Source organism: Idiotropiscis lumnitzeri, chromosome 16 (genome assembly GCF_059441095.1).
Source record: "Idiotropiscis lumnitzeri isolate Australia: NSW breed Sydney's pygmy pipehorse chromosome 16, RoL_Ilum_1.0, whole genome shotgun sequence".
In the NCBI taxonomy this organism is placed as follows: Eukaryota; Metazoa; Chordata; class Actinopteri; order Syngnathiformes; family Syngnathidae; genus Idiotropiscis; species Idiotropiscis lumnitzeri.
The window spans coordinates 16431825-16446399 of NC_142406.1; the positions used below are offsets into that span (position 1 = coordinate 16431825).

At 55.4% G+C, this 14575-nt stretch overlaps 1 protein-coding gene across 3 annotated transcripts; it reads right to left on the minus strand.

Annotated features, from left to right (window-relative positions):
- Nucleotides 1–62: 62 nt before the first annotated feature.
- LOC148321840 (collagen alpha-1(XIV) chain-like) lies at nt 63–14038 on the minus strand. 3 transcript variants are annotated; one of them, XM_088319056.1, is made up of 48 exons: nt 12979–14037; nt 12463–12579; nt 12235–12378; nt 12069–12149; nt 10654–10812; nt 10455–10574; nt 10221–10385; nt 9984–10133; nt 9718–9887; nt 9532–9658; nt 9309–9454; nt 8994–9123; nt 8444–8583; nt 8238–8364; nt 8007–8161; nt 7805–7937; nt 7606–7650; nt 7399–7538; nt 6820–6949; nt 6507–6629; nt 6276–6425; nt 6077–6193; nt 5826–5975; nt 5666–5740; nt 5433–5572; nt 5226–5349; nt 5004–5147; nt 4765–4929; nt 4657–4695; nt 4442–4580; nt 4212–4354; nt 4025–4134; nt 3744–3902; nt 3594–3671; nt 3412–3498; nt 3288–3341; nt 3101–3196; nt 2858–2911; nt 2708–2761; nt 2581–2634; nt 1903–1974; nt 1658–1693; nt 1514–1580; nt 1231–1419; nt 1069–1146; nt 843–998; nt 377–596; nt 63–299 (listed from the first exon to the last, which is right to left on the minus strand). In XM_088319056.1, the coding sequence occupies exons 1-47, from the start codon at nt 13040–13042 to the stop codon at nt 391–393; spliced, it is 5502 nt and encodes a 1833-aa protein (XP_088175182.1). In that variant the 5' UTR covers nt 13043–14037; the 3' UTR covers nt 63–299; nt 377–390. The 3 variants fall into 3 exon arrangements, with proteins under 3 accessions (XP_088175182.1, XP_088175181.1, XP_088175183.1); XM_088319055.1 differs by having other exon boundaries at nt 63–596; XM_088319057.1 differs by lacking the exons at nt 63–299; nt 377–596; nt 843–998; nt 1069–1146 and having other exon boundaries at nt 1247–1419; nt 1536–1580; nt 12979–14038.
- Between the last annotated feature and the right edge of the window lie 537 nt (nt 14039–14575).

Here is a 14575-nt window from a genome sequence, read left to right on the forward strand (position 1 = left end):
ATGAAGAGGTCAGGACAAGGATGAGACGGAAAGGTGATGACAAAAACATGTTAACACATGAATGACTGTACTGGAATTCCTTTATTGCGCTGACAAACTGGACAGGAAGTCGCCCAAATAAATTACTTTTACTGCCACAAGCTCGTTCAAACACTTCCCGGATGTCAAGCGTCATCACGTTCAACCCTTTCTGAGCGGCCAACATTTATGGACGGCAGCCAATCAGATGTGGAGGTGGGGCCTCATCTCGTCATTAGTTCCGCCAACTGTGGGGCGCAACTTCCTGACCTCTTGAAGTGCTGTTGAATGAGATGCATATGCAGAGATTACATGTGTGAGCTCCTCTCCGTCCACCGGACCTCCACCTCACTCGGACCATTCTGCCAGACGTCACTTCCTGACGCTGCCTCTCCTCAGCCTCCTCTCAGGCGGCCCCGCCAATTCATCCTGGGGGCTGAGCTCCAGGTCTGAGCGCTCCGTGTCAAGCTCCGGGTCCTGGACGGGCTGTGGTGGCGGGTAGTCGGGTTGGTAGTAGCGGTATGGGTCTTCCTCTTCCACCTCGCCGTAGTTGGGGAAGATGTTGGACGGCAGCTGGACTGCAGGAACAGCAACGTCGTCACTCAACTCAGTCACCACAGCCTCAGAGTACCATGTCCGCGTTAGTGAAAGCCCCAAACCAAGACGCCACGGACACTTGAATAGGTCTCGATTGGGTTAGTGGGACAGGAAGAAGAGGACAAGATGATGCCCAGCAAACTGACGATAGCTTGGAAAAAGAATGCAGACGACTCCAAACACAAAGCGTCTGAAACGAATTCCGGTGGGTGGCCTTCACGTTGTACCTCCGACGTTGTAGCCCACGCAGGAGTTCTGGTCACAGTAACCGGGAGGCCCGGCCGAGCCCACTGGGCCGGGAACCCCAGGACGTCCCGGTGCTCCTGGATTTCCAGGTCTTCCAGACGGGCCCTGGCTACCGGGTCTGCCTTGGCCTGGAGGACCTGCGGCGAGATGGCGGGATGTGAGGGCACAACCTCTTAGTGAAGAGGACAAACATCATGAGTGGATTACCAGGAGGTCCTGCCGGTCCTCTGGGGCCTTGGACTCCCACACCAGCAGAACCCTTTTCACCTCTGTCGCCTGGGGGCCCTGCGCAAACCATGTGCACAGATGCACGGTGTTGTCAATATTCCTGTCAGGCGTTGGTGAGTTCATCCACCTCGCGCACCGCACCTCGTTCTCCAGGTTGGCCATTCTGGCCATTTTGTCCGGGGAAACCAGGCCTTCCAGAGGGCCCCTGTTCCCCTTGGGGCCCTGGGGATCCATTTCTACCAGGCTCCCCAGGAGGCCCCGGGACGGTGCGGATGGTCACTGACGAGCTTGGCGCGTGGTTCAGAATGGCGTTAAACTGAGCCATGTGACCTGCAACCATCATGGCGCCGGGTTGGTTTATATCGGAGGGGCGTGTCCATGCTAACCTTTCCGACGGCTAGCCTTCTGATGCCAACATACTCACTCTGGATCAACTGCTCACACACCTGCCTGGCGATGGTCTGGACGGTGGCGGTGGACTGCAGGTCACCCTGGCAACGCAAAACCACAAAGTCAAGTAAGAGAAGGAGATAAACAATGGCAGTCGGTTGGAGAAAGGATGGCATACCCGTTCGCCTTTGTCGCCCTTGGATCCTGGCGGACCCTGCACCGAGAAGGATAACATCGACAGCAGAAACAAATTTAAATGGGAGGACGGATGTGTATGTGGTGACGAAAAGCAGTCTTCGAATGTTGGGCCGGATGGGACAGAAGGTCACCGCCGGCAACATCCTGCTCTTCCCGTCAGCCTAGTAGCTTTGGTCAGAGGCATGATGGGTAAATAACTGCTTGATGTTCAACGGTAGGACTCACCGGCGGTCCCAATTCTCCCTGTTTTCCCGAGGGTCCCGTGTTACCGGGGGCACCTGGGACTCCTGGACTTCCCTGTGGATGAGAAGAAAATCAAGGTTCAATTCTGGTCCCCCTGCTGTTTTCATCACATTTGATGGATGACATTAAATGTCTTGAACCTCTTCTTGAGCTTGGTGCTGTTGTTAAATTTAGCTTTTTTTTTTTTTGGTGTTGCTCTTGCTAAAGCAAAGCCTCTCCTTTCACAACGGCACTTAGAAAAAATAATCCATGCCTTCATCACACCTCGGCTGAATTGCTGTGATGCATTATATTTTGGAGTCAGCCAGTCCTCCCTCAAGTGTCTCCAGTTGGTCCAAAATACTGCTGCTCGCCTCAAACTGGCGCTCGTAGGAGGAAGCCCAACTCCAATTCTGGCCTCCCTTCACTGAATCGCTGGACATTTTAGAGTTCATTTCAACGTTATTTGTTCAAATCTTAAAATGGCCTCGCCCTACCTTAGCTCTCGGGTTCCCTCCACTCCTACGGACCTGCTTGGTGCCCCTCAGGTCTGCAGACCAGACGCGACTGGAGTTATTGAGAACTAAGCTGATCGAGTGCGCAATGCACCAGCTGGTGATGTTGTTTATGTTGCAACAGAATCACTGCAGTCCTACTTCATTATCATTCCAAACCACTTACAATTGTTCCAGGGGGGCCCGGTCGGCCGCTGGGACCGTCTTTGCCCAACAGTCCCTGCGGACGAGAAAAAAATTACATTTGTAAGTCACAACAAAGTGCGTGAACTACGCGATGCAGCGCGACTTACTCTGGGCCCGGGAAGTCCTTCTCTGCCGGGAGCGCCAACTCGGCCGGCCACGCCCTGAAACGGAGGTCACTGCGGGTCACCGGCCAGCCAGGTTTGGAAATCTCATGACACTCACGTGCACTTGCGTGTGCGCACGTCAGCGGCATTTACCTGCAGACCTTGTTGACCTGACTCTCCTTTCTGTCCTCGCTCCCCCGGAGCACCCTGTACGTGAAGACGCACATGCAGATGCACACTAAGGCCAGGTACACAAATAAGGACTTTTCACATCTTAAAATATTTTTTTAATGCTGGCAGAGCCCACACATCAAGAGAAAAAACCCCGGAATTTCACAGATTTACGCAGTCTAACATTTGAAAACGCGTGACGTGTCACATGCTTGGGGGTCTTACTGGGGAACCCCTGATGGAGCGCCCACTGGGCCCCAGTGGTCCTGGGGCTCCCTGGGGGCCTGGTACTCCGGGCTCACCTACTGCTCCGGCAGGTCCCTGGAGGAAAGGTCAACATTATGTCAGGAAGAGAAAGATTTGCTCACGGGGTCCAAATGACCTCAAAGCCGACATTTAGATCAGAACTCACCACTGGACCGGGAGAACCGCGATCGCCTCGGGCTCCTCGTATTCCTGGCCCACCCTAATTGAAAAAGGCAGGATGTGTTGCCAAAAAGGAAAGTGTGTGTGTGTGTTTGTGTGTGCGTGCTCACAGTGGGTCCGGCAGGGCCTGCAGGGCCTTTACTGTCCTGGGTGCAGGTGCAGGCCTTGGGCATGGCAGGACACTGGGCCTCTATGCGCTGGGTGGTCACATGATAAAGCATTGACATGATGAAGAGGGAAGCACGGCCATTGGCTTTTAGCATATGGCCTAAAAAATGTATGGCGGACTGACCAAACCAGGAAGTTCGCAGCACAGATCTCTGGAGGCCCACGAGGTACTGCACACAATGTCGAACATCTGGAGCTCAAACTGCAACAGCGTGATTGTCAGTTGCCGCCCACAAAACAACCCAAAGCCTCGGGTGTCGCATTTTGTTCTTACTGGCGCCGAGTTGTCCTTGTTCCCTCTGGAGCGAACCATCCTGCCCAGAACTTCCATCCCGGCCGTGCTGATGTTTCCTGCCGCCTCGATGGCCTTGGTGGACACGGCCTGACAGTCCACAAGCACGGTGGCGCTGGTCTTGCTGATCACGACGTGAAGCTGCAGAAAAGACGCGTTTTTTTTTTTGGTTGACTTCGTCACTTGAGGACAACAACGCCCCCTTCCTGCGTTTGTGGCAGGAAACGTTCTGCCACACGACAACACAGCAGTGGCGCACCGACCTTGTGGAAGCTTCCGTGGAAAAGTTTCTTGACGTGCGGCCCATCGAAGGTGACCGTCTGAAAGTGTCCTCTGTAGTCGTTGTTGAAGAACGTCAACGTCTTCCCTCCATCTGCACCGTCAGTCAACACCAGTGACGCCAAATGCCGCCACCCTACAGACATTGTGCACTGAAGATTCCAGACTCACTGTCCAGGATGACGCCCACCAGCGGCTCATGGTCCTGGTCCAAGACCTCCCAGAGAGCAAACGGTTCCTGGGGGGTGCTGGGCAGCAGGCGGAACAGCATCGTGATGGTGTAGTCCGACGGAAGACCTTCAGGGTGGAGGAACCTGAGGAGGCCGAGCATCGTGAACGTCACACCTTCTCAGCAGACGCATGATTTATTTATTTATTTTTTGCCTGAGATGAAGGAGAACCTGGTTGGCTGAGCCAGTAGAGCGTCGCTGTGCAGGTGGAAGCACGGGAATGCGTTGAAGGTTCCTGGTACCATGGCAACACCGGCCAGGCTGCTGTAGCGCTCAGTCTGCAGCCCAAACAGCTCCATCATGCGGAAGCCTAGCAAGCACCAGACGAATCGTGAGCAGCGACTTGGCACAAGATTTTCCACGAGCAACCCCAACACGAGTCTTACCAGGAGTGGTGTCGCCGTTCATGGCCACTGAAGGACATGCTGAGGACACAGCAAAATGTTCTTGAAGCAAAAAGTCATCAAGGATGTTCCCGGCTGGTGCACACTCACTGGCCGTGGCGGCTTCGCACACAAAGGTCACCAGCTTCTCTTCGATCTTCTTGAAGGCGTCCAGGTCGTCCACAAAGAAGACGTGTCTGTCGCTGGGTTTGCTGGCGATGCTCACCAATTCCCCGTAGTCGGCGTCAGCAAAGCCAATGGCGAAGACGACCAAGCCTGTCGGGACGGCGCACGGTTTACAGCTCGGACGTGACATCGCGTGACAGCGAGTGGCTGGGACCTCGGCTGACCTTCCATCTGCATCTCCTTCGAGATCTTGTTGACGTCATCCTGCGATCGGCCGTCCGTGAGGACGACCAGGACCTTGGGGACACCCCTCCTGACTCCGCCCTCGGCTGTGAAGATGTTGTCCTTCATGTGCTGGATCGCACGACCTAAGCAGACAGAGCGCATCACTCCGGAGGCCGTCGCAAGTGCGGGATCGATCAGTTGATCACGTGATCATGTCTCGCCTGTCTTGGTGTTTCCTCCCTTGTAGGCGATTTTTTTGATGGCGTCCAGGAGGCGCTCCTTGTTGTTGTATGCGTTCAACGCAAACTCGGTGCGCGTGTCGTCGCTGAACTGAGCGATGGCAACCTGCGGTGCATCCATTGTGGAATTGTTGATCACGAATGAAGAAAGTCCACAGGCTGGAACGCCAGCATACTGGGGAAGCCTACCTGAGTGCCGTCAGGTCCGATCTGGTCCAGCGCCCCGGCGGTGCTGACCAAGAAGCCGATGATCTTCAGGAAGTTGTCATCACCGATACTCCAGGAACCGTCCACCAAGAAGGCCAGGTCAGCTTTGGCTGCCTTGCAGACTTCGTGGGACAATGTGACACGCATTCGTCAGCGCTTCCTTTTCCTCTGCTGCCCCCTGTTGGCTTGGGAAGGTTGGTTCAACAAGCACTTACCTTCCTTGGCAGGGGGAACGGTGGGTAGCGGGGTGGTGGTCGGCGGCGTGGTGGGCGCCGGGGTGGGGACGGCTTCTACACAACAAGTCGTAAAGCAGCGACATCATGTCTCATGTGCCGCGGGCGTCCTGAGCGTCTCGCCATCGCTGTGGATACTCACGAGTCTTGTCGGTGGTGGACACGGCAGGGCCTTCCGTGCCATCCTGCAGTTGGGCGTAAACGCTGATCTTGTGCGTCGCGTCGGGCCTCAGGTTGTTGAAACAGTGTCGACTGGATCCCGCGCTCAGCTTGGCCTCCTCGACGTGACCGCCTGCCGTTCAGAGGTGACATTCCGTGACAGTCCGGAAAATACAATAGTTCTGTGTTTTACACGGCTGCCTGCAGATGCCAGTAGGTGACGCCGTGACTTACTGCTGACGGACTCGATGACCACCCTGTAGGCGCTGACGTGTCTCTGCGGCTGCCACTGAGCACACATGCCGTTCGTCCTCTGCTGGTAAATGCTCAAGTTGGTCACGGCCAGACGCACTGCCAGAGCACCGCCACTTGTCAATCATCTTCCACGGGCATATTCGGAGAAGAGTTTGAAGGGCGTGACCAAGAGACTCACGTGTCCTGGACCGGCCTGACAGAGCCTCGCTGGACTCGCTTCCATAGGACGCCAGGACCTTGACGCCGTACTCAGTGGCGCTCAGCAGGTTGACGATCATCATGGTGCTCGCGTCCTTGCCCACGAAGGTTTCCAGCGCGGGTCCGGGGGCTGCGGTGGGTGTTGCAGGGGGTGGGCGGGCCATTAAGAGAAGTCACACGGATGACATTGGCGTCTAGCAGACCCACTGACCCGACAGAGGCTGGTACACCACGCGGAAGCCCGTCGTGGGAGAACTGGGACGATCCCAGCTGATCCGGAAGCGGTTGTACCATTCCTCGGAAACGCGCAGATTCCTGGGAGGCAAGAGTGGAACTGAAAGACAGACAGAAAGAGAATAGGATGGACGGAGCCAGAGAGACCCGGAGAGAGAAACAGAGCCAAAGACCCAGAGAAAACAGAGTGACAGAAAAAAAGATGGAAAGAGAGAGAGAGCAAGAGATTAGAGGCAAGGGAACACAACCGGTGTTATTGTCCACCCCCGTCACCACGGCAACCAACGTACGCGTGCGTCCGGTGGCTGTGACCGTCGGTCCGTCTCCATCCAGATAGACGGGCGTGACGGCCATTTGGTACGGCGTGTCGGCCAGCAGGGGTTGCAAAACCAAACTGGTCTGCGTGGACGGAAGCGTCCTCTGACAATACAAAACAAACATCAGCTCATCTCGCCTCGGAATAACCGCAATTCGTCAACCGAAAACAAGAGTTTTTGCCACCAAGTTGAAACGCACAAGTGCAGCGGCAATTGAGCTTTGGGGCCAAAAGGCTTTTTTGCCTTCTTCATCATCATCATCGTCACCAATGCAAATTGTGCCTCGTTGTGTGTAGTGACGTTGTATGACCACAAGGGGTCGCTACTTTTCTGTTGAGGCAAGCTGGCGACTGGAATTTGTTGCCCATTATCCAGTTTTGAGGCATTTGGTCGTGTGGCTTTTTGGCAGCTGGGCCCAAAACAGGTGACCCCTTCTGTCTGGCATTACATCTTGCCTTACCTTATCTTATCTTGCCTTGGACATGCGGTCGCACCGTGTCCGTTAGCCTTTACCGTTTCATATCCGATCTCATTTGAAACATGTCCTCTTACCGTCTCTCGGTTGCCGTCCACAGTGCCGTAGCTGAGACGGTAATGGCGCACGTTGTGGGCGTCCACGTGTTGCCATGACAGCCGCATGCTAAAGGGGGTTTGGTCATCGACGGTCATGCCCCGCACGCCGTGGCGAGGTGCTGCGACCGCAAACAACACGACGTCAAAGGTGTGCTCATTGGGCTTAAGAAAAAATGGGACGCTCACCTGCAATGCTGTTTGTTGTCATAGCAACCGTGGTGGTTCGCTCCACTACAAATGACAAAAAAACAACGCACTCAAGTCAATGCTGAAATCGAGTTGCTTGCAAATTTTCTTCCAGGCACGTGAGATTAGATGTGCAAGTGTGTGAAAAAGTGTCAAGGGCATATTTGTGCATGGGTGTGTGCGTGTGGGCGGATTGTACCCGTGTATTCCAGCAGCACGACCTGGTCACTCTCCACCTCATTCGCGTAGATGGCGCTCATGACGACCTCGTACTCGGTGGAGGGGCGGAGTCCAGAGAGCGTGTAGGTGTTTGTGTCGGCGTTAACCAGCACCTGACGGCGCACACAAGCGGCATGAAGGTTCCCGGCACGCGTGTGTTTGACTCAACAACGCACACCAACCTCTCCGCTGTCGCTACCACCACCGCGGTCGCTGTCCGTGGCCGTCCACCCGAGGCGGTAGAGCGCCACGTCGTCAGCGGGGCTGCGCCACGACACCCGGAAGCTGCCGGTGGTGGTGTCGTGGCTCCTCACGTCCACCGGTGCTGGAACATTCCCTGAGCGTGGAGAGCCTCCCGTGAGCGGCGAGCGCATCTGCGATGTCGTTGTCATGGCAACGGGCCAAACGCTTACCGGTGGAGAAGCTTTGCGTGGCCGTCTCCGCTCGTCCCTGGTCGTACGTAGCGACCACGCCCACCGTATACTCCGTTAGAGGGCTCAAGTTGCTTAGCAACCAGGAGGTCTCGCGGCCCGCCTCCACCTATGCGTGGACACCGAGGATTCACGTCGTCGTCGCCATCATCGTGACTTGTTTTCTATTTTTCAAATTTGTTTTTGACCTGGTTACTTTCGACGCCGTCGCTGCGGGCGTAAACGACACTGTAGCCCGTCGCCTGCCTGGAGGCAGAGTCCCAGCTGAGTCGGGCGGAGCTGTGGCCCACGTCCGTCAGTCGCAGATTGGTCGCCGGGAGCAGCGCCACTGAGGGGGGGAGCACGCATCAGCGCACGTTTGCAGTTGCGGGGTCCGCTTGAGCCGTCCATCAAAGTTTTTGCACGGCTGACATCAAACAACAAAAACTGAAAAAAAACTTCACGAGGACTTTGGAATGTTGGGAATCTTTTTTTCCTTTGCAACTTTAATTAAAAAAGACGTGAAACGAAAGAAGCGGTGCCGGCGGCTGCAGACGCCGTCGCGCCGTCGTCAGGTCTCGTAAAACTTAATGAAAGGCTGAAGCGGCGAATCAGAAAGCAGGAAGTGCAAAAAGTTTTGAAGACGGGAAGCAAAACGGACGCCAGGACGCCCGGCGTGTCGAGACACGACGCCGATACTCCCTGGGGGGCGAGTGGCGATACGCACGCGTTTACGGACGCGGCACGGTCACAACTCACGTGTGCTGAGCTGGCCGGTGACGGGGTCGCTGGCCTCCTCGCCGTACATGGCGTACACCGTCACCGTGTACTCGGTGGACGGTATCAGATCCTCAAGCTCCGCCTCCTCCACGCCGGACGCCACCTTCACCTGCGTGTGAAATCAACAGCAGAATGCCACATCTCGTCTTCAGATGATGACATCACAACATCTCCACATGATGTCATCACCGAGAGATGACATCATCCATCATGACATGACATCATAATCTTCAGATGACCTTGACATGATGTCATGATGACATCTTCATGACGACCGTTCTTGTCTTCCCTCACCTCCTTCTCGTCGTCAGGCTCTCCCTGGCTGAGCGGCGCGTAGAGGATCATGTATCCCGAGGCGGCGGGGGCGGCCCTCCAGCGGACCCTCATGGTGTTGTGGGTGGGGTCAGAAAGGTCTAGGTGCTCCACAGCGGGCAGGGCCACTGCGGGGTCAACAGCGCTGAGGTTAGCGTTCCGCTTGCGGATTTTGGTGTCGATGTTGGGGTATCGGCCCACGCACGTGTGGTGGCACTCCCTCTCAGCGCCTCGCTGGCGGCGCTGCGGTACACGGAGAACACTGCCACCTGGTATTCGCTCAGAGAGCTCAGGTGGTCCAGCAGCACGCTGGTCTCCCACCCCGGGACCACCTGCAAGCACAACGTGTCACCACCTAGACGCCGCCGCCACGGGAGGGCCGCAACGTTACCTTCTCTTCCGGCTTGCCGCCGCTCGCCGCGTAGTAGACCACGCGGTAGCGCTCCACCTCGCCAGCCGGCGGCGTCCATGACACGCGGAAACTCCGAGCCGTGATCTCAGAGGTCACCAGGTCATGGGCAGGAGCCACGCTTTCGGGCGGGGGGGCAGCACCGCCCCCGACTGCAAAACAAACAAATCTTTTGAGCAAGTTGAGGATTCGGCAGCGTGTCCGCCGTTTAGCGCTTAAAAGCGCCGTCGACAAGTCGTGGCTCCCACCGGCCAGGTGCTCCACCGTGCGGCAGACACTCCTGGTGAGAACGTCCACGATGTCGCTCATCACGTCGAAGTCGGCCACGTTGTAGACGTGCATGTCGGCGGGCGGCGATGCGATGGCCTTCAGCTCGTCCTCGTCTGCGTTCTTCACGCCTGCCGGGCAAAGAAGGAAGGAAGGGAGTCAGCGCCACCTAGTGGGAAACCGCTCCATCTATCGGTTGCAGCGTTTCTGTCTCATACCGACAGCAAAAACTTGTATCCCGGCATTCCGGAGGGTCTGCGCGGGCGGCACCACGTCATCCTGTGACTTCCCGTCCGTGATCAGGATGGCGACCTTGGGAACATCGGCTCTGGATCCGGAGTCTGCTTTGAAGCTATTCTCCAGGACAAAGGTCAGTGCCAGACCTGTGCCGAGGTCGTGCGGGTTAAGAAAGTTCTAGCGTGTGAGGCGAGGTCCGCATAGCTGGCGCGTACCGGTCAGCGTGTTCCCGCCTTTGTACGGCAGGTTCCTGACAGCGTCCACGACGGCCGCTTTGGTCACGTGACTGTTCAGGTGCCATTCCACCCTGGGCTCGCCGCTGAATTGCACCAAGCCTGCATCCACGCCAAACACGTCACGCGCACTTTACATGCACGCCGCCGGTTGTGATGTCGACGGCGCGAGCCAGCCTACCGACGCGCGCGTGGTCCACGTCCACCGTGAAGGCCTGAACCAGGTTCTCCAGGAAGCTTCTGACCAGGCGGAAGTTGCTGCGGCCGATGCTCCACGAGCCGTCCACCAGGATCACCACGTCGGCGGCGGCCGGCGTGCCACACGTGAACCTCTCCTCACCTGGGCACGCAAAAACGTGTGTGTGTGTGTGTGTGTTTTTCAATCGCAGTCTGCAAATGCTGATGCAAAGGCATCACGCAACACACGCGCGTGCTGGCGTTGGCTGCGGGGCGTTCAGGTGGAAGCGACGCCGCGGCGGGTCAAAGTTGAGCTTCTTGCGATTCCTGCCGCGTTCTGCGAGCTCGTCTCTGCCCGACGCCCGACACGACGCGACTTGTTTGATTGCCGAGCGATGAGATCACGCCGGAAGCTTCTGAAAGACTGCGGAATGTTCTCGCGTTTGTTTTTTTTTTCCTCACCCCGCCGAGGCCGTCGTGACATCGGGGTCGAGCGCTAGACTTTGTTTTCGCAAATCACGCGTAAGCCGCTCCGACGCGTTACAAGTCAGCACAAGTCAGCAGAACACGTACTGTACGTGCGTTTTAAATCATTGGAAACGAGCAGACGACATTTGAAGGGAGAACATGACAGCTCAGGAGTTAAACGCTAGTCAACGTCTGACACATTTGAGCACATTTGAGAGCACGTGAAGACGCTTTACAAAACCGTTTGAAGTCTTAAGTTGCTTTGGGGTTTTTTTTTTGCCCACGCAAAAATGCAGTGTGCTACATTGGGGTTACTTGGGTGAAAAAAAAAACATTTCACAAGGCGCATCAGTGAAAGAAGGTGGAGTACGCCGCACTACTAGAAGGCAGGAAATGTGTAAAGTCCCGCTCGGATCTTGCAAGTCTGTCACAGTCAGAAGACAAGAAAAACATTGAAAGCGCCACAAAGAATTGGCCAGCGGCGTCGGGCGGCGCAGACGTGCAGGGACAGGCCCCCCCCCCCCACCAGCGTGATTGACAGGTCTCCACGCCCGCCGCCTCGACAAGTGCCGACAAGATGGCGGCGGCGGTGCCGGCTGCCTGACCGCCCGAAGGGGACGCCGGACAGCTGGCCAGAGGTGTCAAGTCCAGGTCCAGGAAGTCAAAAACCGGCTCGGAAGCAAGGCTCGACCTCAATTTGAGACTTTGATTTGCAAGTGCGCCAATTTGCCAGTTTTGGACTTAGGAGCTCTTTTTTTGCTTTGGCTTGTGTGCCGAGATCGGTTTTAGGGGTCAGCTTCCGATATGGACCAATGTGACAAAAGGCGGCGGCAACCGAACCGAGCCTTGGTCAAATTCAACTCGTACGTCAAAGCAGACACACACGCCTCAGCTCGCCGTAGCAGTCACGTTTCCACTTCCTGGCGTGACGTCACTTCCTGTGCGTTTTACCTTCGGTGATGGCATTGACGTGTGTGGCGCCACCATCTTGTGGACTTTGGGGTTGAGGACTTTCTTGTGCTGATCGCTCAGCTAAACCGCCCAAAAACAACAACAACAAAAAAAACATGTGAGCGTGCACTCCCGGCGCCGTACCTTGGACCAATTCGCGCCTTACCTTGGTGTCCACCGAGCAGCGGTTTGCTCCTTCGCGCCCCACGCAGGGCAAACACTTTAAAGGCGTAGTCTCTGCTGGCGTCGAAGGTGTCGATCAGCAGCTCGGTGTCCTCTTTGGCCACGCCCACCTCGAGCTCCTCACCGCCTGTTTGCACGTGCACACCCGTCACCTTCACGTACACGCAGCCGTGCGTTTGTGTGTGCGTGGATGCGCGTGCGTGCGTGTTACCAGGCTGCGTGCTGTACGCCAGCACGTATCCATCGAGCGGACCTTTGGGTTCCTTCCAGGACACCAAAAGCTTGGTGGGACTCAGGACTTTGCTCCGGAATCTTCTCGGGGAAGACACTGAACGCCAGCGACACGCCGGGACAGATGTGACAAACACAGGATGACAAAAAAAAAAATGCACAAACAATAGAGTTAATATTACAGATTTTAACAAAAGAGCATGGAATAAAAATTAAAAATTGCTTTGTTCAAAGGATGTTTGTGATGGATTATTTTAAACCCTTTGAACCTACTAGGTGTGACCTCTAACCTGTACAGCTCAATTAAAAATTATTTTGTGGGCAGCATAAGTAAAAACAACACATTTTAAAATGTATAGAAAATAAATGAAAAAGGGCAGGTGTTTGAGCACCACCTGGGCAAGCGTGTGCACGTGCCTGATGACGGCCGCGCGTGTCAATGAGGACGTGATGACGTCGACATCAACTTGAGTGTGCAGCCGAGCCCCGAACTGACCTTGTCCCTGTACCCGCATCAAGAGGAGGAAGCCCAAAGTGACCATCCAGTGACGTGACGTCATCGCGAAGCGGCACTTGACTTCGGGGGAGAAAATCCAAACTCAAAAAAAAAAAAAAAGTTGGTGGCAAACTATTCCTCTAACTTCGGACGCAACGCGCGAACACAGGCTGATGGGGCGTGCACGCGCGTGTGCAAAGCTTCCGGTCTGCAGTAGGCCAACAAGCGTCCGGCCCGCTCCGCGCGTCCAGCCTCTCTGAACCTGCACCCGAAACCTGCGCACTTGCAGAGCCGCACACAGCCGGAAGTGCTTTCAAAATAACACCGTGACGTCATCACGCTGACGGAGAGGTGCCCATCTCGCCTCATCGGGTGACGGGCGAGCGTGCATAAACGTCACTTTTTCATGAACGAACGCGCCACTGGCCACTATGTCGCCATCCACCTTTTCCGCCTTTCACTCCATTTTTGACGTATTTTACTTTTGCAGGCGTGCCGGCGCCGCTCCCCGTGTGCACGCGTTGCGCTTCACGCGCGCTTCCCTCGTTAGTCAGTTGAGACTTGTTCTGCACTTTTCTTTTCTTTTCTTTTCTGCCCCGCAATTTTAGGCTGAGGCTCCTCCCCACGACCTGAACTCGCGCCCACCCGTAACTACGTCACCGCGACTTACTGGTGATGCTGACCACAGCTAACTACAAGGCATCTTACAAGTGACAGTCTATAAGAATATTGATCGTGTTGACTTTCAACACAGCCAATCAGGAAAGTCGATGAAATTGTAAACCGTTCTCCACCGTTGCTGTGGTGGGCACATCAGTCCGGAAGTCATCCATCACCTCGGCATCAACAACAAACTGACTTTGTCGCATGCAAATGCAGCACAAGCTGACTCCAAGTAAAAAAAACAGAAAACAAGGTTGTCTGGGCCGCCTGAAATATTAACAGAAGGGCGACTGTTGGACTGATGTGCCTGGTTCTGCTAAATATAGCCAAAGTCTCCATCTCCGTCTCGCTCGTCCCAACGTCCACACGTGTGCACACAAATCAAAGTTTCAAAATGAAAGCACCAACAAATTTGACATTTGGCTGAGCTCTCAGAGACTTTGGTCGGGCCTCGATGTGGCCCCCGGGCCGATCTTTGCCCGCCCGTGCCAACCACTTCCTGTCCTCCGGAATGACAGATTGACCCTAAAGGTCAGATGTCAAAGTTGAAGGCGTTGCCTTGACCCGCAACAGCGCGCTTTGGTCGCCGTTTTGTTGCGCAACGCAATTGGGACGCTGAATCCATATTCAATTGGAGGACAACAGACGCGAGTTAACATATTTGTGCAGTGGGCGTGGCCCCTCCACCGACGAGATCCGTCTTTGCATCTTCCTATCCAGCTATCCACTTCTGCCCCCTGCTGGCAAATAAAATAAAGAGACCAATTCACGTGCAGTACCTCTGTTGACCAAAAGGGTGCTGCAGTGTACAGGTGCTGAAACGCCTCAATTTCCGCTTTTGGATCCTTCCAAAATAACGCGAGGGTACAAAGGAGAGAGTATTTATGTGTCATCGTCTTGATTAAAAGTCCTCTGAGTAAAATAAAACAACAGA